We start from the raw sequence: 23,935 nt of genomic DNA on the forward strand, positions 1-23,935 counted from the left end.
CAGTTCCAATGTTATTCTTCAGAAGTGAAAGCTAGGTTACTGGGTTACCACAGAAATAAAGAAATAAATAAAAATCAATAAAGAAAACAAAATCAAACAGCAGAGATGAAGTTGCTAAGGTGAAGGGCTGCACAAGAAGATATATAATTAGAAACAAAGATATTATAACAGAATTAAATATTTCCAGCATAAGTGAAAAAATTCAAAAATATCATGAAGATTGGAACAGGTAAATCCTTGAAAGGAAGATGATGACGATGATATTTTGTATTTTCCATGCATGCAGTGGAGTTTGTGCATAGTTACTAGATAACTCTGATGTTTGTTCCCTGCATGTTATGTGATATCAAACTGCAAGCTCAGAACAACAGAACAAGCTGTGTATTTCTTGCCATCTCCTATGGGTGTGATCAACAGTGTGTATACGCAGAGAAGGAAAAAAATTGCCAGATTTTTCCCAGATTTCCCGGTTAAAAATACACTTTCTCCTGGGTGAAAATACACTTTTTCTGTTTTAAGTGACAGTATACTTTTCCTCAGACCTGTAAAACTTATTAATCCTTTGAATGGTTATGTTATGGTTTTATACACTGACATAGAATTTCACGGCACTTTAGAAATCGAAACTCGGGGGAAAAAAAACATTTTGGAAAGATGTTTGATGTGCAGCAATATGTACACTGCATATTTTTGTATTATGAAAGTATACATTCTAATCACAACAAACACCACATCTTACTTTCTGAAGCATTGAAATCGAGATTGCAATGCGCTTTTGTATGCCAGTCATAGTTCATGTCACATGTTCTCGCCAGCCGATGACAGCGGTTATTCAGTCATAGGACACGTGATGTAGTCAGCCAATAGCAACATCACTGTTAAGTAGCGCAAACACACAAATAGGAAAAGTTAATGGTATAAATTAAATATATGGCATTGCTACAAGAAAATATTGTATTAGTCTCGAAGACTAATAAGCTGCAAGAGAAGCTAAGCTTTCACATATAATGTTGTTCCTCTTTGTGCGTGTTATGCTTTATGATACATCACACAAATGTGCCAGTAAAATTTTTAATGACCATGTAAATGTCCGATCTTCTGGGCTCAAAGTTCTTCTAAATGGTCATCCTCAAAGAGTTGATTTTTAAATGAGAGACAAACACTCTGTGATTTAAGAAATTCATGGTGCATTCTTGCACATAGTTCATCTTGCATAAAAGGAGATTTACTTTGTAAGTAACACTTTTCAAATAACCATTCACAATTTTTTCCCGCAATTTGTTAGAAATAGGTTTGTTTTAGCAATGGCCAGAGAGCGCCACATTAATAGGCATCACCACGCTTGTGCAGCTACGATGAAGCAGGAAGCTCGTATGTTCATACATGTAAAACATTAAAAGTTCTTACATAATGTCATAAAAGAAACATGACAATAGAGGATACTCCAAGAGTATTGGAATTTTGTGAACCATACTAAAATGTATAATTCGTCTTAAAGTACACATGCGTATGTCCAGATCCGGATGAAAATTTTCTTGGAGTACCAGTACTGTATTATCTCATGTTTGGTTCTTTATTCTGGAATAATGCCATATGTTCTAAAAGATGTAAAAGTGCACTTCAAATGCAGCGAACAGTTGAAACTAGCCAACAGTGTGGAATTAAACACTTCATTTCAAATAAATTGACTGCCTCAGTGGAAATAATTAATAAAAGGCAAATTTCTTTAGCAAGCCGACAAAAATAACTTCATTGTTCTGTGAGGCGATTAATGCCTGACTGTCGAAAAGGAGGAAATAAAATGAAATCTGTGACTAATAGCACGTTATAGCTTTCCGTAATTATGTGAATGTATTTAAATTCACCTGATAGCTCCTGGCCACAGAAATCCGCTTTGTTTTTATTTGACATGAGAACAATAAACAAAGAGGAAACTGCAAAATCACTGAATGTAAACATAGGCCACATGGAGACTACCCACCTCCCCACTACAACTCAGACTGCTCTGTGCTCAGCCCCGGATCTACATTATTTCCTAACCGGTGCAATACTAGATAGTAGCGACCCTGCCCTCTAGTGTTCGAGATAGGATGCCAAAAATTTTGAAAAATCAACTTTTTGTAAATCATTTTGTCTTGCACATCTTTCTGAAGAGTCTAATACATAAAAAAATATATGATTATTTGTAACCGAGAGAAAAACAGCTCTTCAGACAATTTGTACTCTTTATTGCCTATTAGCTGATAACTTTCTGTTTGTGTGACATAAAATTAAATGTAGGACACACAAAACCAGTAAAGACAAGAGCCAAGCAAGACAGTACACATTTCTTCAATCCTTATGACCTAGCATTTATTCTCTCTAATCTTGCTACAGCTTTACATGGCACACTTTCCTTTCTGGGAGTCAAACATTTTGCTACATGAAAAAATGAAATGTCGTTAACTGGCCTTACTAGGTAGCGGTCTGGTCAAAAATTTTCTGTCAAAATTTCATTTTCTTGCATACACTGAGAAGATAATATGTAATCTTTCTTTACCTGTTATTCCTGTTAGTCATTTATTTTCACTCTGGTAGTCTGGATCTATGGAATAAGCTAGTAATTGTAACAATGCTGATGATTTGCAAGCCCAGTCAACCACATAAACAGCGATTGGCATTCACCCGTTCGACTTATTCTGCTCAGCTCGTATAACCCCATCCCCTTCAGTCTGCAGGGAAGTTTATTTCTAGATGCGACTGGGATTCCCCTAGCAGAGACATTACACACACTACTCAAAAATCAACTTATGATTCATTCAGAAATCGACTTAGAATGTGTTAAAAATGTTCAATAACCAACAGGGATGCAATTCAAAATCAAACGAATAATCAATAGACCAATGTGTACTTGGTGCTAGGCGCTTTGTGAAATAAGATTTTACAGCTAGCTGCCACACTCCTGTAGCCAAATGTGAGAGAAGGCACTACTCTACGCAACTCAACTGATTCAACTGCACAAGCGCATGAGCTTGCAACTACTCAAACAAATCTAATGTAAACAGTTGTGATGTCACACTTATTAGAGGCAATTTGTTGTTATGAAGCATTCCATTGTCTTCCTACAGCATTTGATACATTTTGCTGTTGGCAGACGCTTGTATGACCACTGTGTTTTGTTGTTGTATATGGCGCATTTCCTTTGCAACTTAAGTGGTTTTTTTTCCCCTGCAGCAGTATTATTCTGCAGTGGTGAGATACAGTAATATCCTTAGTTAGAGTATTGGTTGCTATCAGTCAAAGTTACAAAAATTTAACTGAAAACTACAACAATAAAAAATTCCCAGAATTCTAAAAACTTCCCAGAATTCTAAAAAATTTCCTGGTTTTTCCCGGTTTTCTCCCAGATTTTTTTTTAAAAAAAAAAATCCGGGTTTTTCCCAGATCTCCCAGTTGTCCTTGGTTGTATACACCCGGATCAATAAAGCTAATGCCAATTGTTCGAGGGTGGTTTTGTGTAATCTGGTTCCATTGTATTAAGTACAAGTATTGTATTAAGTACAAGTATTAAGTAGGTTCTAATACCCAAACAACAGTCTGCACACTTTGTCCCGAAAAGCAACCTTAGTAATGATGGATTTCCTCCATTCTTCTCGATACTTTCTCTAATGCACTGTTGAAGAAATGCCATGGACAAGACCTTATATGTCACTGGCAAGAAGGAGATTCCTCTATAACTGTCAAGCTAAGTTTTTTCCTTTCTTCTTATATGTAGTAGGTGTACTAATGCTGATGTGCATTCTCATGGTAAGCTGTTTTTTGTCCAAATTTCATTAATGATTTCTGTTGGACATAGAATAATATTGTCACTAGAGTGTTTTCACAGTTCGACAACTGTAGTCTTCTCCCTTTGCTTTATTATTTCTAAGTCGTCTTTCTTTCTTCCTTTTTTTTTTTTTTCTTTCTTCTTTTCTTACAACTTCTCTCATTTCCTGTACTGTTGTTGGCTTTGAGCCGTGATTGTATCGGATGACGTTATCAAAATGAGTAATTCTTTTGGTGGATGAAAATTGTGTTGTTCACTGATGTAGTTTGCAAGAATTGTGCAGTTCTTAGTGTTATTGTATGCAGCCTTATGTGTTTTTGGATCCATAAACTGTTAGCTTGGTGGTGTTTACTTATTTGAATTATTTTTGAATGTTTTATAAAAGTCCTTTGTGTTGTTTTGAATAAAATATGACTCAACTGATGTTTTGATCTTTTATGTGTTGTACTCTGATCTTTTTGAGACCTTTTGAAGAACGTTTCCTTGCTTCTATAAAATTTTCCCTGTTCTTATTATTTTTATTTGTGTTCAAGATGTTCCAAGCTCATTATCATTACAATTAATTCATCACAATATCATCATTCTGCCAGGTGTGTTTCCATTTTTTTTTAGAGGAACAGTTTCTCCTGCAGTCTGAATAATATCTTTCTGACACAGTTCCCAACATTTATGTATTCTTTTTTACAAATGCATTTTGTAATCATTTTCTCAATATAAGTTCTGTAAGTAAAATTTGTATTGGTTCTTTTCTCTAAATGTTGGTCTAACCTTGAATTTAATAATAGATAGGTAACGTCTATGAACCATGGACCTTGCCATTGGTGGGGAGGCTTGCGTGCCTCAACGATACAGATAGCCGTACCGAAGGTGCAACCACAACGGAGGGGTATCTGTTGAGAAGCCAGACAAACGTGTGGTTCCTGAAGAGGGGCAGCAGCCTTTTCAGTAGTTGCAGGGGCAACAGTCTGGATGATTGACTGATCTGGCCTTGTAACACTAACCAAAATGGCCTTGCTGTTCTGGTACTGCGAACGGCTGAAAGAAGGGGGAAACTACAGCCGTAATTTTTCCCGAGGGCATGCAGCTTTACTGTATGATTAAATGATGATGACGTCCTCTTGGGTAAAATATTCCGGAGGTAAAATAGTCCCCCATTCGGATCTCCAGGCGGGGACTACTCAAGAGGACGTTGTTATCAGGAGAAAGAAAACTGATGTTCTACGGATCGGAGCGTGGAATGTCAGATCCCTTAATCGGGCAGGTAGGTCAGAAAATTTAAAAAGGGAAATGAATAGGTTAAAGTTAGATATAGTGGGAATTAGTGAAGTTTGGTGGCAGGAGGAACAAGACTTCTGGTCAGGTGAATACAGGCTTATAAGTACAAAATCAAATAGTGGTAATGCAGGAGTAGGTTTAATAATGAATAAAAAAATAGGTGTACAGGTAAGCTACTACAAACAGCATAGTGAACGCATTATTGTGGCCAAGATAGACACGAAGCCCACGCCTACTACAGTAGTACAAGTTTATATGCCAACTAGCTCTGCAGATGACGAAGAAATTGATGAAATGTGTGATGAAATAAAAGAAACTATTCAGGTAGTGAAGGGAGACAAAAATTTAATAGTCATGGGTGACTGGAATTCATCAGTAGGTAAAGGGAGAGAAGGAAACATAGTAGGTGAATATGGACTGGGGATAAGAAATGAAAGAGGAAGCCGCCTGGTAGAATTTTGCGCATAGCATAACTTAATCATAGCTAATACTTGGTTTAAGAATCATCAAAGAAGGTTGTATACATGGAAGAACCCTGGAGATACTAAAAGGTATCAGATAGATTATATAATGGTAAGACAGAGATTTAGGAACCAGGTTTTAAATAGTAAGACATTTCCAAGGGCAGATGTGGACTCTTACCACAATCTATTGGTTATGAACTGTAGATTAAAACTGAAGAAACTGCAAAAAGGTGGGAATTTTAGGACATGGGACCTGGATAAACTGAAAGAACCAGAGACTGTACAGAGTTTCAGGGAGAGCATAAGAGAACAATTGACAGGAATGGGGGAAAGAAATACAGTAGAAGAAGAATGGGTAGCTTTGAGGGATGAAATAGTGAAGGCAGCAGAGGATCAAATAGGTAAAAGGACGAGGGCTAGTAGAAACCCTTGGGTAACAGAAGAAATACTGAATGTAATTGATGAAAGGAGAAAATATAAAAATGCAGTAAATGAAGCAAGCAAAAAGGAATACAAACGTCTCAAAAATTATATCGACAGAAAGTGCAAAATGGCTAAGCACGGATGGCTAGAGGACAAATGTAAGGATGTAGAGGCTTATCTCGCTAGGGGTAAGATAGATACTGCCTACAGGAAAATTAAAGAGACCTTTGGAGAAAGGAGAACCACTTGCATGAATATCAAGAGCTTTGATGGAAACCCAATTCTAAGCAAAGAAGGGAAAGCAGAAAGGTGGAAGGAGTATATGGAGGGTCTATACAAGAGTGATGGATGTACTTGAGGACAATATTAAGGAAATGGAAGAGGATGTAGATGAAGATGAAATGGGAGATACGATATTGCGTGAAGAGTTTGACAGAGCACTGAAAAACCTGAGTCGAAACAAGGCCCCTGGAGTAAACAACATTCCATTAGAAATACTGACAACCTTGGGAGAGCCAGTCCTGACAAAACTCTACCATCTGGTGAGCAAGATAAATGAGACAGGCGAAATACCCTCAGACTTCAAGAAGAATATAATAATACCAATCCCAAAGAAAGCAGGTGTTGACAGATTTGAAAATTACCGAACTATCAGTTTAATAAGTCACGGCTGCAAAATACTGACGCGAATTCTTTACAGACGAATGGAAAAACTGATAGAAGCCAACCTCGGGGAAGATCAGTATGGATTCCGTAGAAATGTTGGAACACGTGAGGCAATACTGACCTTACGAGTTACCTTAGAAGAAAGATTAAGGAAAGGCAAACGTACGTTTCTAGCATTTGTAGACTTAGAGAAAGCTTTTGACAATGTTGATTGGAATACTCTCTTTCAAATTCTGAATGTGGCAGGGATAAAATACAGAGAGCGAAAGGCTATTTACAATTTGTACAGAAAGCTGATGGCAGTTATAAGAGTCGAGGGGTATGAAAGGGAAGCAGTGGTTGGGAAGGGAGTGAGACAGGGTTGTAGCCTATCCCCGATGTTATTCAATCTGTATATTGAGCAAGCAATAAAGGAAACAAAAGAAAAGTTCGGAGTAGGTATTAAAATCCATGGAGAAGAAATAAAAACTTTGAGGTTCACCGATGACATTGTAATTCTGTCAGAGACAGCAAAGGACTTGGAAGAGCAGTTGAACGGAATGGACAGTGTCTTGAAAGGAGGGTATAAGATGAATATCAACAAAAGCAAAACGAGGATAATGGAATGCAGTCGGGTGAGGCTGAGGGAATTAGATTAGGAAATGACACACTTAAAAGTAGTAAAGGAGTTTTGCTATTTGGGGAGCAAAATAACTGATGATGGTCGAAGTAGAGAGGATATCAAATGTAGACTGGGAATGGCAGGGAAAGCGTTTCTTAAGAAGAGCAATTTGTTAACATCGAGTATTGATTTAAGTGTCAGGAAGTCATTTCTGAAAGTATTTGTATGGAGTATAGCCATGTATGGAAGTGAAACGTGGACGATAAATAGCTTAGACAAGAAGAGAATAGAAGCTTTTGAGATGTGGTTCTACAGAAGAATGCTGAAGATTAGATGGGTTGATCACATAACTAATGAGGAGGTACTGAATAGAATTGGGGAGAAGAGGAGCTTGTGGCACAGCTTGACTAAAAGAAGGGATCGGTTGGTAGGACATGTTCTGAGACATCAAGGGATCACCAATTTAGTATTGGAGGGCAGCGTGGAGGGTAAAAATCGTAGAGGGAGACCAAGAGATGAATACACTAAACAGATTCAGGTTGTGGTAGGTACTGGGAGATGAAGAAGCTTGCACAGGATAGGGTAGCATGGAGAGCTGCATCAAACCAGTCTCAGGACTGAAGACCACAACAACAACAACAACAGGTAATGTCTGAATCTAAACTGGTACTCTTATCAACTTTCGCATTGAGTACCTCCACTGCAGAGTATCTACTTACAGCAACATGATCAATTTGTTTTTCATGGCAAATTGGGTTCTTTTCTAGGAAGTTTTTTGAAGAATGTAAATTTTATTAATAGATTATGCTGATAGTACAGGCTTAAAGAGTCTTTCTTTATTTGCACTGGCTCTTCTACGTCCATGAAATTTTCCTACTACCGAATCTGTGCTGACACTCTTTGCCAACTTGTACAGTAAAGTCACCAAGCAGTAATACTGTGTTTTTTGATGGAATGTGATTTAGGGCATTTGACACAGTTTGTTCTACAATTTCTATTTGATCTTCCTGTGTTCTGTTTTTCTCAGTTGTAGGCACGTGTGTATTCAAAGCAGTGTAAACTTTGTTTGATGATTTACATGTTGCTATGGAAAGTCTTTCATTAATTAATTTAAATTGTATAATTGAGTTTAATATGTTGTTGTTGTTTATGATGCAACCTGATCCCAACTGGAATACATTCTTCATAACTCTTTTTTTTAATGATTTCCCGTAAATACCTGAATCCTTCTGAACTTAAGGGATGTTCATCAGTAAATCTTGTTTCCTGCAATGCTGTAATCATTGCATTTTTCTCCATTAGAAGGTTTATTATAGTTTTAAGTTTTCCTGTGCATAACAGCAAATTTACTTTAAAAATGGCTTGGTAATTTATGTTTCTGTGTTTGATTTTGTGAGTTTGTTGTTTCAGGCAGGTTTCAGAAAGTTCCAACTCATTCTTTGCACAGTGACATAGATCTGCAGAATCTGAATGCCTACTTTTCATTTCCTTTGAAATGGGGGATCAGGTGGTCCCTGGAGTAAAATCTCTTACAAAGCACATATCCATTGTCGACTGCTTGTTGAGTTATGGGAACAATTCCTATAAAGATACTACTCAGTGTCATTAGCTCCAAGGAATATGTTTCCAGCCGCACCTCTGGTTTACAGTTCGTAAAAAATATAACATCATTAATGTACCCAACATAGCCACAGGTTGTGTACTATTTAATTATTGCTGAACGATTTTCATCATCAGATGGGAGTATCACCATACACTTAACGCTTTAGTTGCAACACATTACAAGTTAAAAGCATTGCTTAGCTCCACTCCATGCTATTGATGGTGCTGCTCACAGACTTTGACTTGTAATGTGTTGCCACGAGAGCAATGAATATATGGATCTGACAAGTGAAACTTGTCGCATTTGCTATGATAACAGCACGAGCTAAAAGACCGGGTGTTAAAGTCTAATAACTTGGTGTTATGGTTTTTGAAGTGACCTCTTGAAGTTACTGTTTTTGAAGTCATTATCGCAAAACATCAATAACGTTTGGCATGTGGTGCACCGTTATGAGTGCGAATACTGACAAAGTGGCAGTAGAAACTACCTTTTTTGAGATTAGGTACAGAGAACATGTTGTTAAGTAAGATTATATCCATATATTTGAAAATTTGTTGACAATTATGATCCAGTATTGGCAGTGTAGCTTTTAGTTTAATTAACTATCCTATTTTTGGTAGCTCGTAGAAGAAAAAAATTGGCACACTATGCTGAACATACACATAGGCTGCTTACAAAAACTGGAGTTAAATGTGAACTGGGTTGAAGTGCATGGTGGACAAATTCCCATCTGTTCTTTCTATAACATAAGTATCAACCCCTGAGGTGACACTTACTTAGGCTGAGTTGTACAACTGCCCCAAAATATTATTTTATATGACTTGAACAAGTGTAAATATGCAAAGTAAACTTTCAGACATTTTGAGTAGCAAAATTTATCGATTGCACACAGAGCAAAAGTTGCTGAACTGAAACTTATACGAAGGGTGTGGTCAACCACCTGTCCTATCTTGATAAAAACATACTTACATATTCTATGTGCATATACTGAACTTATATATTTTCACTGTATTATGATTACAAATCCTACATCATTGAGAGATGATCACTGGATGAATAAATAAATAAAAGGTTTCAAGATCTCATCAGTAATGTGCACACAGCAATAGTGAATATTCTGTTTTACAGACATACTGCATTTCTATTATCTCTTACTGTTATTTTTCAAGATACTTCCCATTCTGTTAAGAACCACAACAACTTATTTATTTCTAAAATATGCAATAGTCCATTTACAGAAAATCAATTGATGATTTAATAAAACTTCAATTACTGTTTCTTCTGTTGGTAAATTTGTTGTGAACTAGCCAATGATACTACAATTTTCAGCAAAAATAATTATTTCTCTTTTATCGATATATGATGTAGAAGTATTACACATAAATAATAGTAGTGGTGCATCCAATATTGAAGCCGGGAATACATTAAATATCTTCAAAATAGTACTGCGATTTGCGCAGATTTCAGAGACCATTTCACTTGGTCATATTCTTCTATTTAAATATTTTACTGAGCAGTTTGTGACTTGACACAAGATATTCTCAGTAAAAAGGCTATTCTGCAATCTGAACTGAGACTTAAACCAGAACCCCCCCCCCCCTGCCCCGCACACACACACACACACACACACACACACACACACACACACACACACACACACACACACACACACACACACAGAGATGCTCAATCATTCCAGACCACATTATACATTCCAAAATGTTAGTGAAAGTTGTTAAATGTGAAATGGATAAGTGTTTATTAATTATTAGTGTATGTCTTAATTCACTGCTTATAGAAGGGTTTCATACTATACTTTATATGAGTTTTTAATCAAGAGATTTAATAATTTCACTAATGAAAAGTCATTCCATGATTTAATTATTCTCATAGTTTTCCAAGAAGTAGTTGGATTAACACGAAACTCATTGGACATTTATCACACTGCTTGAGACACATACAATAATGATTCTTGTTTTGAGCTAACTGAAAGTAATCAGGAAGAAGCTATTAAAGGCACAGATAAAATTATCTTTAAAGTAAATTTAATACATTGCACACTCCTGCATATGAATTATATTTCAGTGATATGAATATCTCTTACTACCACCTATTAGAACTAGGACACTGGAATATTCAAATGTGGTCCTTTGACACCAGTAACAGAAGGAATGTTATAATGTATGTGCAAACTTATAGAACCCAAAATAATTATTGTGTGCATATATCATTCCCCATCTGGGAACTTTATGACGTTTTTAGACAGTGTTGAAAGACTTTTTAGTGAATTAAGACATTTTACAGAGAGCATTATTTTACTTGGTGATTTCAATGTCAACTTTAAAATGAACTGTCAAAAAGTATCAAAACTAAACAATTTGTTATATTCACAAAATTTAGCACCATCTGTCTATGAATGCACCAGATATGGAAAACACTCTGAAACAATAATAGATCAAATATTTTTTGACTTGCAAAAGCTAAATCATGTTGTTGAAGTAACTGACAAAGGGTTCTCGGACCACAAAGCAATAAAACTCTATATAAATAATGTACTGGGCACAAATTCTAGAATGCATGAGAAATATATCTACAGAAGATGTATCAATGAGGACAATATTAGGATTTTTAATTATTCATTAAATAACTCAGACTGGGATTTAGACAAACTCGACACTGTGGATATGAAATTTGAGTCATTTTCAACTTGTTATGAACATAACTATGAAATTGCATTCCCTCTTAAGAAAATTAAAATAAAAAGCAAGCCTAATACTTGGGTAACACAGGGGATACGGAAATCTGGAGAGCAACTTAGAAAGCTAAGTAAATCAGCCAGGTTAAATCCAGCTCTGAAACAGTATGTCACCTGTTACAGAAAATTGTACAGGAAAGTCATTAATGCAGCAAAAAAGTTGCATAATGACTCGTACATCAGTAGAAGCAAGGGTAACAAGAAAATGAAATCAGTTTGGAATGTGATAAATATAACTGTAAGCAGAAGTAAAGTAAGAGACAGCAGCTTTGTTATTAAAAGTGAGGACAAAACTATAAGTGATCCTTTACGTATTGCCAGTATATTCAACCTTCATTTTTGCAAGTACTTTAAAAGCCTCATATAAACCCAAAGACAAACAAAGATTAAACATAACATCTCCACAAATCCTAAAACTATGTTCTTATACCCTGTAAGTGTACAAGAAGTACAGAATGCAATCAACAAACTAAAAAATAAATTGTCTTGTGGCACTGATGGCATTCCAGACAAAGTACTTAAACACAGCACAAATATTGCTCGTCCCCTTGTAGACATAATTAATGCCTCTTTCAGCACTGGCATTTTCCATAAAGAACTAAAGCTGTCAATAATAAAACCATTATTTAAAAATGGTGATCCTCGTTATGTAAAAAACTTCAGACCCTTATCCTTGATATCCTGTTTGTCAAAAGTTATTGAAAGAGTAACGCATGAAAGACTCTCCGCTCTCCTGAACACAAGTAGAATATTAGCCAGTGAGCAAAATGGCTTCAGAAAAAATAGGTCAACTGAAGCAGCTGTATATAATTTCCTAAAACTTCTCCTGATCTCTACAGATCATAACGAAGTAAACTGTGGGGTGTTTTTAGATTTATCAAAGGCATTTGATGTGATTGATCATTAATTATTGCTTGAGAAACTATATTGCTATGGTGTACGTGGTACTGTTCACAGCTGGTTTAAATCATACCTGTCAGACAGATACCAGAAAGTAGAAATAGTTCACGAGGGAACCTCTTACTTTTCAGAATATACGAAAGTTAGTAATGGAGTGCCACATGGTTCTGTGCTGCGACCCCTCTTGTTCTTGATTTTCATAAATGACCTACCAAACTGTTTAACACTAGCTAATGCTGTATTGTATGCAGATGATACAAGTCTTTTTACTAAAGCTCAAAATGAGACTGACTTGCAACACAAAGTAGAAATAGCAAAAGAAGAGGCAGGAAAATGGTTTAGAGATAATTGTTTATTTGTAAATGAGAAAAAAACAGTATGGATGAATTTCAGTCACGTATTGAATAAAGTAAAGCCCAATATAGTTTTGAAACTTGGTGAACAGAAGATTTTACAAACTTTAAACACAAAATTTTTAGGTATCTGGCTAGACGAGCATCTAAAGTGGGATAAACATATTGAAATGCTCAATAAAAAGCTAAGTAAATGCGGCTACATACTCAGAATGCTGAAAAACTGCTGCAGCGAAAAAACAGTAATATGTAGTTATTATGCTCTTATGCATAGTCTATTGCGGCATGGTATCTTATTTTGGGGTAATTCAAGTCTGGCAAGCCAGTCATTCATTATTCAAAAACGAGCATTAAGAATAATGAAAGAGACTGCACCAAGAGAGCCCTGAAGGGAAATTTTCAAAGAATTTCAAATAATGTCACTTCCATCTTTATATATCTAAGAAAGTATCTGCTTTTTCAAATCTCACCCCCAATTTTCTTCTTTAAATAGTGAGTGCCATGACTACCCAACAAGACACAGGAATGATTTCCACAGAGAAACACACAAAACAGCCCAATATCACAAAAGTGCAATATATCACCCCAAAATCCTTTTTAGTGCTCTTCCCTTAAGCATCAAAAAAATAGAAAAGTTTTACATCTTTAAAAATGAGCTTAAAAATGTTATTAAGAGAATGTTTTTACAGTGTTACAGAGTACATGAATTTTCAGAACATAGTGACATAGTGGTCAATGATAATGATAATTCATATTTGAACAAATGTATGAAAATAGTCTGCCTGTACACACTATAATTAATTAATTATTGTTTGTTCTGTTATTCTCTACTATAGTGGTCAATGATAATGATAAGTCATATATGAAAAACAAATGTATGAAAATAGTATGTACTATAAATAATTAATTATTGTGTGTTTTGTTGTTCTCTACGATACGCTGCACGAGATATATATTTATATATGTTTTACCACCATAGGCCTATGTTATTAAAATACTGTATAATTACAAACTCATATAATGCAACATGACAACTCCTATATCATTGTATATGATAAAATGGATGCTCAGTAAATAACAACAACAATGTGTGATTATGTCCCCCTTTCTTTTAACTTACAAAATCTCATAGCCCAATATGTCTTCTCTTAGGAAAGACTATGCTGTGCTATGCACACCACTGCCAACTGAAAATATAAAAACAATTATTAACAACATGAAATTGTGTGTCTCACACAGGCATGTAAGAAAAGCACAATTGGTAGCACACTGCCAACAGAATGTAGGAATGTTGTCCAGCACACAGTTGCAACTTCTCACTGGTATTTAATGTGGATGTACAGCACTACTGAGCAGTAAAAAACAGTATCTCAGAAAAAAAAACAGTATCTCAGAAGACCCCTGAAGCTGCGGTTAAAACTGTAAAACTGTTGTACCCTTCATCTCAGAGGAGCTAGTCCAATGGCCTACAAGGAGAACCTCTGTGGAGTAGAGAGGTATCAAGGGAAACAAGAGACAAGTTAAAACTGAGAAATGGTCTGTGAGGTGCACAATGATAATACAATTTAAATTCTGGCAGTCACTCATGTTTAATCCACCACAAATCTTCATCACATATTTCACTAAAGAATACAAAAGCAGTACCACAAGCCTAGTGATGTTCATCAGGGACAATGGCATAAACAGGAGTGTCCCAAGGAACTATGATAGTACGGCTCTTGTTCTCAATAAACGTAATTGATCAGACAAATTGGCTGAGCAGCAATTTGTGTCTGTTTGCTGATGCCACTGTAGTGTATGGGAAAGTGTTATTGTAAAGTGACTGCAAGGGAATAGAGAGTGACTTACACAGAATTTCTATCTGGTATGATGAATGGCAGCTTGCTCTAAATGTAGAAAAATGTAAGTTGCCGCAGGTGAGTACAAAAAACAATCCCTTAATGTTCAAATACAGTATTAGTGGTGAGATGCTTGACACAGTCACATTGTTTAAATACCTAATCATAATGTTGCAAACCAATATGAAATGGAAAAAACATGCGAGTTCACTGGTAGGGAAGGTGAATGGCCAACTTTGGTTTATTGGGAAAATTCTAGGAAACTGTAGCTCATCTATAAAGGAGACTGGGCGTACACACTAGTGTGACCCACTCTTGAATACTGCTTGAATGCCTGAGATTCCCATCAAGTCAGATTAAACGAAGCAATTCAGAGACCTGTTGATAGACTTGCTACCAGTAGTTTCAATAAACATATGAGTATTACAGAAATGCTCTGTGAACTCAAATGGGAGTCCCTGAAGGACAAAGTTCTTTTCTGAAATACTACTGAAAAAGTTTAGAGAAATGACATTTGTGGCTGACTGCAGAACAATTCTACTGCCATTGACGTGCATCTTGTGTAAGGGCCACAGAGACAAGATAACAAAAATTAGGGCCCCTACGGAAAAACATAGGCAACCATTTTTCCCTCGTTCCGTTTAGGAGTGGAACAGGATAGGGGATGACTAACAGTGGTATTAGGTAACATCTGCCATGCACCATATGCTGGCTTGTGGAGTACATACGAAGATTCACATCCAGATGTTCTGCCACTGCATTACTTTTTAAAAAGTTCATTTTTTGTGTGTACATCTGCTCCACACACTTGGGTCCACTGTGTTCATCTTGAAATCTTGGCCAAACTCTTACATACTCTCCCAACTCAGATTAAGTAATGCTATTGATCCAAATTCCTACTTACTACCTTGCTATCTTCAATTACCCAGCCGAGGAGGGCACAAGATTTCTCGAAGTTTGTAACATGGAAGATTTATGAGTCTATGTTTTCTTGTATTTATTTGTTAATCCCCTATCGTGCCAATCTGCTGCATCCTGTTCTTGTCTACAGCTGGATCAGCCTTTTTCCACCTTTTGTCACATAACAAGTCATATCTCTTTGCTTATTTTTCCCCCCAGTTACTAAGTATCCAGACTGCAACAAATTCGAGTCTCCTATTCTGCTTTGGGGTATACTTTACATGACAATGAGCAGGGATTATTGGTCTGCCTCCATAACTGAGTAGCCAACATGTCAGATGGGAATGCGGAAGACCCGAATTCAATTCTCAGTACTGCCAGGGATTTTTCCTTGGTGGGAGGACTGGAATGGCATCTACTCAGCCTTGTGATGTTAGAGGAGGAGCTATGTGAATGAGACATAACACTCACAAGCTCTGGAAAGCCAACAATGACTGGCAGAGCGATGTGCTGACACTATGCTCCTCCATACTGCATTGGAGGAGTAATCAAAAATCTGCTCTTTTTCAAGACTATTGTTGCCCAAATGAAATGATAATTTACAATCCATAAAAAACAATTCCAGCACACTTATCCAGTGGCAACCCCTACTTTTTTCAGCCATGGCAGCACGGAGACAATATAGTGAAATGAAAACAAACAAATATGAGCATAATTATCTAAGATCTGCATGTACAAGTGTGAAGTGATTGTTCTTTATTGTAAATTATCATTAAGTAATTAACACAAAATGAAAAAAGTAAACCAAATATCAGAGCTTTAGTGAACCTTACAGATCCTGCACTAAATTTTGGCATAAACAGTTACATGAAATATGATCTCGCACGTTCTCTCAGCATGATTCATCAAAGTTATCCCTCCAGGTTTCTCCGGAGTCATTGTTTCCATTTTATGCTCAATATTTTGATGAGAGACCCAGTAATCTTCTTCAGGTGGCTCTGAGTTTTGTTGTCATGTGTACTTACTGCCTGGTCTCCAACCAGGCAGTGAACTATTGTTGGTGTTGCATTGCTATTTATAGTCGAGTTTGATTTCAGATGCTCTCTATGCCTTTTGATGCTCTTCCATTTTTCATAGCTAGTACTGATATTTCATTAAACTCAAATTCTCACAGTGTTTTCCTACCCTGGTGGATGTGATGGCCAGTGAGATTTTAATAAATTGCATTGTGGATTCCAAGCATTACTTAAATTGAAAGTATTGCCCCTGTTAATTAGGTTCTCTGGCATATATTTAAAGAGAGTCCTTAATTATACTGCCCCAGAAACTTGGCATTTCACAATGATACTGTTCTCATTTTACTGCAGTTCATTATTACATTCAAGGAAGTGTTCAGTGAGAGCTGATTTGTTTCAATGTTTTATTTGGGTATGTCACATACTAACAGTTTACTCACATAAAAAATGGCACATTCACATCAAATGTGACACACACCTGGCTTTCGAATACCTAGATCGTCTTAACATTACAAAGAATACTTCTTATCTTAGTTGAAGGGAGCAAAATATGTTGGATGATATGTTTCCTTAGGAGTCAAAGATCTAAGCATTGTGCCAGCATGAGGTAAGCAAAAGATTTTTGGCTTCTCTTCCTCAGTCTGTCTCAACCTCTTTCTCATGCATTCTTAATTTCAATTGCATTGCCTGTTCAATCTGATGATCCTCGTACCCATTCCCACAGAATACTGTTTGTAGGTGTTTGTAATTCTTTGGCAAGGCTATCCATGTCTGAAAGTGTTTGAGCTCTATGGATCATAGTCTTTAGCATGGAAGTCTTTTGTGATGGATGGTGATAGCTGAAGATATGAAGTGTGTGTAGGTTTTCAATATACATTTTGACCCAGTGATCCAATCGTTCTCCTCTTAACTAACATGTTGAAGAAAGGTAGTTGGCTCTCTTTTCCAAGTTACATCATGAAAACTATGGAAGGACAAGGAAACTGTTGTTCTGCCAGCCAGAATAATCATGAAATGAAATACAAGGTGATCACCATTTTGGTGCAAATTCCAAGTTTCTGGGACAACATTAATTAAGGTATATATCGATGTAAAGATGTCACAAAACCTAATAAACAGGGACCACAGTCTTAATTTAAATAATACTTGGGGTCTAGCACTCAATTTATTAAAATCTTGCTGGCAATCACATTAAACAGAACAGAAAAATTCTGAAGGAATTTGCGTTTTTCAGAATATCAGTGCAAGCCCTGAAGAACAAAAGAGCATCAAAGGGTCTAGGGAGTCACAGGAATCAAACTTGGCTATAAACAGCAGTGCAAGGTCAGCAATAGTTCACAATCTGGTTGGAATCCAGGCAATGTGTTGGCATGACAGTAAAATTCTCAGCCCCTGGAGAAAATGGCTGGATCAGTTTTCCACATATTGTGCATAAAATGGAAACAATATCCCAACAGAACATCCAGAAGCACACCATTAATTACATGAAATTTCACATGTCCAACTGCACCACAAAATATGAAGCAGACTACTAGTTGTAATATCTTCAAACTTGTTTTAACAACTTATTAAGAGTTAAAAGCACACAATTTTGATAACATTTATGCCCAAAGTATTAGTTTATCATTTCTTAGGTTTCATTGTACTCAGTACTTATTAAACTAACAGATGGCATGTGTATTCATGACAATAAATGTCCCAGTAATAATTTTGCTACACTGTAATTTTGATGATCTGCCCTGCTCATTAGGGACTGTAGTTCAAGTCTATGTCCCTCGAAGTTATAGGCATTTTGGAGAAGAGTTTGTGCTTTTTGTTGTGTGTGTGTGTGTGTGTGTGTGTGTGTGTGTGTGTGTGTGTGTGTGTGTGTGTCAGCGTGTGGGCGCCCTTGCGCATGCAGGCTTCGTTGTTCGTTGCATCAACAAGGCGAGTCACATTTTGACTGATAACAAAATTCTTGAGATACCCTATGAACCTTAAGACAGTGAAATAAGTGTTTTGGAAGATGACGTCAGATATGATTCTGAGAATGATGCGTATTACGTTCAACATAGTGATATTTCTCTGGATACTATGGATGAATGTGGAAGACCAAAGATGAGGATGCTGAGGAAGGCCAAGTAACCAATGATTTTATGGGTGATACTGATGTGTTTCCAGGGCAATATGGACGGTAAAATATGCATTTAGATGAGGAACGATGTATTTCTAGATTCTACGATGAAACACATGAAAGAGCAAACTGCTCACGAATTCCCTTTCTTCTTCCTATATACAAACAGAGTGGAAGGAAGCACCCTCATCTGGAAAGGAATACACTGTTTTTACAGGCAGATTTTACATCAATCCAACACCTGTTTTAAACTGAAATACGCCGAAGCCAATCTTGAGGGAACTACGAGGAAATTCTGACCTGGGATTACCTCTTGCAATAAAAGATTCCATATGCCAATGAGGTAAACAAATTTTTTGGAGGAAATGGAGTATCTTAACAATTTTATGGAATAAAAAGTGAAATGTACGTACAACCACTAACAGGCACATTGGAGAGGCGGCCACCCTTAGTGATAAGACTAGCAGGGAGAAGTCAAAATTAGCCTATGTAGTGGACACCCATAAAAAAAAGTTAGATGTTGATTCATCTAACTGGGGATGGTCCTTCAGAAACAGGGAAGAATGAAAATCATGTACTATTGACCATTTTTTTTCCTGTGTGCCCCCCCCCCCCCCTTCTGCCCTGCAAGTGCAATTAAAATTATAAATAACTCCCTTTATGGACATACATATTAATCCAAGTGCACAGTATTACCTACAATTTAAAATTGGGAATTCTTCATTTTTAATAATGAAAATATTATTAGTATAGTAGAAGCTTCTATGAGTGTAAATAGTTCAAAATATGATGAAAATTGCCAGCTTTTCAGCACACATTTTTCATGTTACTGCTCAGGTGTCAAAGTGTTAGCATACTACTCTACCTACCAATAAACCAACTTTCTTGATCCACCACTTAGTGAAAACATTTCACCCATTCACAACATTACATGTACTATTTGAGCTGATATGTTATCAACCTCAGCGAACAAAAGCATTTGATTCTGGTAGCTGGTTCCTCCTAAATAAGCATGATGACTCAGGGAAAAATTAAAAATTTCATTTTCAGTTTATACATTACATATAGGGAAAACCCACATTAGATAATAATATTGTGAAAAGGATAGTTGATACTCACCATGTAGCGGGAATGCTGAGTTGCAGATAGGAAAAAAAAAAAAGACTGTCGACTGTCGGCCAGCAAGGCCTTTGACGAAAACAGGCACACACAAACACACAAATACTAATCACACACTTGACCACAGTCTCTGGCATTTGGAGACAGATTGCGAGTAGCAGCGCATGATGTGAGAGGCAAGGTATGGAGGACAAGGAGTTGGCTGGGGTGAGGAGGGGGAGGGATGGCGGGGTAGGGGTGGGGTATGGTAAAATGCTGCTGTGGGAGTGCGCAGGGCCAAGGTGGAGAGTAGGGCAGCTGATGCAGTCTGGAGGTTACACAGAGGGTGTATCCCTTTGATGGGATAGGTGATGTTTGTGACCAGACTGGAATAGGTGATGGTGGGAGAATGTATGGGGCAGGTCTTGCATCTAGCTCTACTACAGGGACATGAACCATGAGGCAAGGGGCTGGGAGCAGGGGTTGTGTAGGAATGGACGAGGATATTGTGTATGTTCGGTGCGCAGCAAAATACCACTTTGGGAGAGGTGGGAAGGATAATGGGTAGGACATTTCTCATTTCAGGGCATGACAAGAGATAGTCGAAACCGTGGTAGAGAATGTAATTCAGTTGCTGCAGTCCTGGGTGGTACTGAGTCATGAGGGGAATGCTCCTCTGTGGTCAGACAGAGGGACTATGAAATGTGGTGGGTGACTGGAAAGACAAGGCACAGGAGATCTGTCTTTGTACAAGTTTGGAAGGGTAATTACAATCTGTAAAGGCCTCAATGGGACCCTCGGTATATTTCGAGAGGGACCACTCATCACTACAGATGTGACGGCCATGGGTGGCTAGGCTGAATGGAAGGGACTTCTTGGTATGGAATGGGTGGCAGCTGTTGGAGGTATTGCTGGTGGTTGGACAGAGATACTGATGAAGCCATCTTTGATGTGGAGGTCAACACTGAGGAAGGTGGCTCGTTGGGTTGAGTAGGACCATCTTCATGATCTAGATTGAGGATGAGGACACCCTATCCACATTTCTCCAGAAGCCAAACACCTTCTCTCCATTTGCTTCACCTGGTCCCAAACAATACCCTCGTCCATACCTAAACAACCTCTACTCTCAATCCCCTGCTTCATGGCTCATGTCCCAGTAGTAGACCTAGATACAAGACCTATCCTATACATCCTCCCACCACCACATACCCCAGCCTGGTCACAAACATCACTATCGCATCAAAGGCAGGGCTACCTGTGAAACTAGTCATGTGATCTAAAAACTAAGCTGCAATCACTGTGCCGCATTTTACGTGGACTTGACAACCAAAAAGCTGTCTGTCTGCATGAATGGCCACTGACAAACTGTTGCCAAGAAACAATTGCACTACCCTGATGCTGAGCACACTGCTTAAAATGACGTTCTTCATTTCAGTGACTGCTTCACAGCCTGTGCCACATGGATCCTTCTCACCAGCACCAGCTTCTCTGAATTGCACGGGTGGGAATTCTCCCTGCAATATATCCTATGTTCCCATAACCCTCCTGGACTCAACCTTTGTTAGCCATTTTCCTTGCCCATCTAGCCCCTTCCCTGTTCCCATTCCGGCACTACACAGCCCTCTACTCCACCAATGCATCCTTTTCACTTCTCTCCCTATCTGTTACCTCCCTATCTCCCCCACCCTCCATCTAACCTCCGACTGCACCAACTGCCCTACTCTTCACTGCATCCATGCACATTCCCACAGTAGAACTTGTCCATCCCCCACCCCTACTCTGCTGTCCCTTACTCCCCACGCCAGACTCTTCCTTACCCCCACCCGGTTGCCTCTCCTATTATGCACTGCCACTTGCAATCTGGCTCCAGCTGCCAGAGACTGTGGTCATACATGTATGAGCTGCATTTGTGTGTTTGTCTATTTCCAACAAGGCTTTGCTGGCGAAAAGGTCACTTTCCGACAGTCTTCTTGTTGTGCCTATTTGCGATTCAGCATCTCAGCTATATGGCAAGTAGCAACATTCCTTTTTACAATATTGTTACATTACATCCCGGAGTTCCCATTGTTGCATATTAGAAAATGTTATACTTACTCCACAGTATACCATGTCTGGTGATGCATTGAAATTCCAGAGTCGCAGCCCTGCAATTTTTTTGTTTTCTGGGTAAGTGAGTGTCAATGTCACTGGTTCACCACTCAAAAAACCCGTACTCCACATATGACTGTCATCTGTTGTTATATTTATTCCATCAATCAACCTGGACAAAGAACAGTTGTTAGGTACTTCAAAATGTGTATCTTAGTAGACAGGATCATTTGCCTAAGATGTCATATCTGCTACAAAGCCACAGCTCAAAAAACACATGACCTATGTTTTTAATACTACATATACAAAATTATACATATTTCATAAATGACTGAGAATTTTTTCAAAACATATTTAATACAAGATGGAAACCACATTCTAAAGTTATTAAGTAACAGCTGCTTAATATATATTTTTCTGTTTCACATTCTTTGAAACTAAACACGAAAAATTATTCTTAGAAATACCATAAGAATATTTCCTTTATTTTGTTTAGCACTCCTTTTCCTCTTTATCAGCCTATTTGGAATGAAGAAAATTATCTTCAAATAAAGAAGTTAGCACTAGTTTCTTGCAGAGTGTAGATTTAGTATTCCCACCAGGGGATATCACAATGGAGGCACAATGGGGTCAGTAGAGCAGAGGAATAGTGCAGAAACATGTCATGGAGTGCACACGCAGCATGTAGTATTGGCAGACCTGCTGGTGGGTGTTTACTGGTGGGCGGCAGTAAGCCGGACAGGCTTATCTGATGGCATATCCCACACACGGCCTCCACGAGTGGGCAGTCTCGTCGAATGTGCAACGAGAGACAACTGGAGCAGGACAGCTACCTTGCCCACCAAATGGAAGAACAACATCAAGGAGCTGAAAAACATTATGAACAGGAAATACGATACTGTGGTCAATTTGAATATGAGTATTATTGCTGAGTGCTCAGTCATCTGTTATATGCAGCAGTTGCATGCTGAGTTTATCCCTGCAAATGGCTTTATAAGCTTTTGGACTTTCTGCTTGCCGTACATAAACTCACATGGCGAGTTTTTACTTCCTCACGTGTGTTTCTGTTCCACAGCTATTATTGAGCCACCATCAGCCCTTAAAGCGCCTGCAATGAGAGTATAGTGTGGCGGTGTTGTCACGCTTGTGCAGATACTAACGTGGTGATGAAGGATATTCTTACAGGTGTGTGTGTGATGCCCCAGTTATTTGTTTCTGTTTTCCTAGTATTAAATTTGGGCCACCATGGACCTGGCATTTATGCAATGCTGGCAGGAACTGCTGTGCCTACAGAAGGAACTGTAGCAGCAGCAACAGCATGAGCAGATGCTGGCGTTGCTGAATCAGAATGTAGATTTGCTTTACATCCTTGCCCAACTGCTGTTTGCTGATTTTGATGAGTCTACGGAAAGGGGGAGAGTTTGGAAGAATTACCTGCACTGGCTCTTGCTGTAACACCAGTAAGACACATCATCAATCTAGATAATAAAGTGGCCTTGTTGTTGTACAGCACTGTGGGTGTATATGAAGTTGTCTAAAATTTGCTGCCCAACTGCTGTTTGCTGATTTTGATGAGTCTACGGAAAGGGGGAGAGTTTGGAAGAATTGCCTGCACTGTTTCTTGCTGTAACACCAGTAAGACACATCATCAATCTAGATAATAAGGTGGCCTTGTTGTTGTATAGCACTGTGGGTGTATATGAAGTTGTCTAAAATTTGGAACCCTTCACTGAGGATGAGAAACTTCACTTTGACAAGCTTTATTGGTTGTTGATACAGTATTCTGGACATGAAACTCATGTGGTGTATGTAAGGTTGCAGATTAATCAGCACCATATACACCCTGAGCAGACATATGCAGCCTGGATCACAAGGTGTCTAATGTGGGTCATGATTGCCCAGTTAATGCCTGATCCCCAGGTTCAGACTAAGGGTTAGACCTCGTCTGAGCCTTTTTAGCCAGAGCTGTGCATATTGTGGAATTGCATGAGTTATCATGGCGGCAAGGGACATCCTTTCTCATAACTGGCAGGTGGC

General features: G+C 38.0%; 1 protein-coding gene across 4 annotated transcripts in view; it reads right to left on the bottom strand.

Annotated features, from left to right (window-relative positions):
* Positions 1–23,935, bottom strand: part of LOC126412744 (katanin-interacting protein-like) — a 354,094-nt gene that overhangs the window by 81,335 nt on the left and 248,824 nt on the right. For all 4 annotated transcript variants that reach the window (XR_007575334.1, XM_050082483.1, XM_050082482.1 and 1 more), the window contains one exon: positions 21,905–22,070. Coding sequence is in view for 3 of the 4 variants with exons in the window: in XM_050082483.1 (XP_049938440.1) it covers positions 21,905–22,070 (166 nt within the window). In the remaining variant the exon portion in view is untranslated. The remainder of the gene's footprint in view (positions 1–21,904; positions 22,071–23,935) is intronic.

Source organism: Schistocerca serialis, chromosome 7 (assembly GCF_023864345.2).
Source record: "Schistocerca serialis cubense isolate TAMUIC-IGC-003099 chromosome 7, iqSchSeri2.2, whole genome shotgun sequence".
Lineage (NCBI taxonomy): Eukaryota > Metazoa > Arthropoda > Insecta > Orthoptera > Acrididae > Schistocerca > Schistocerca serialis.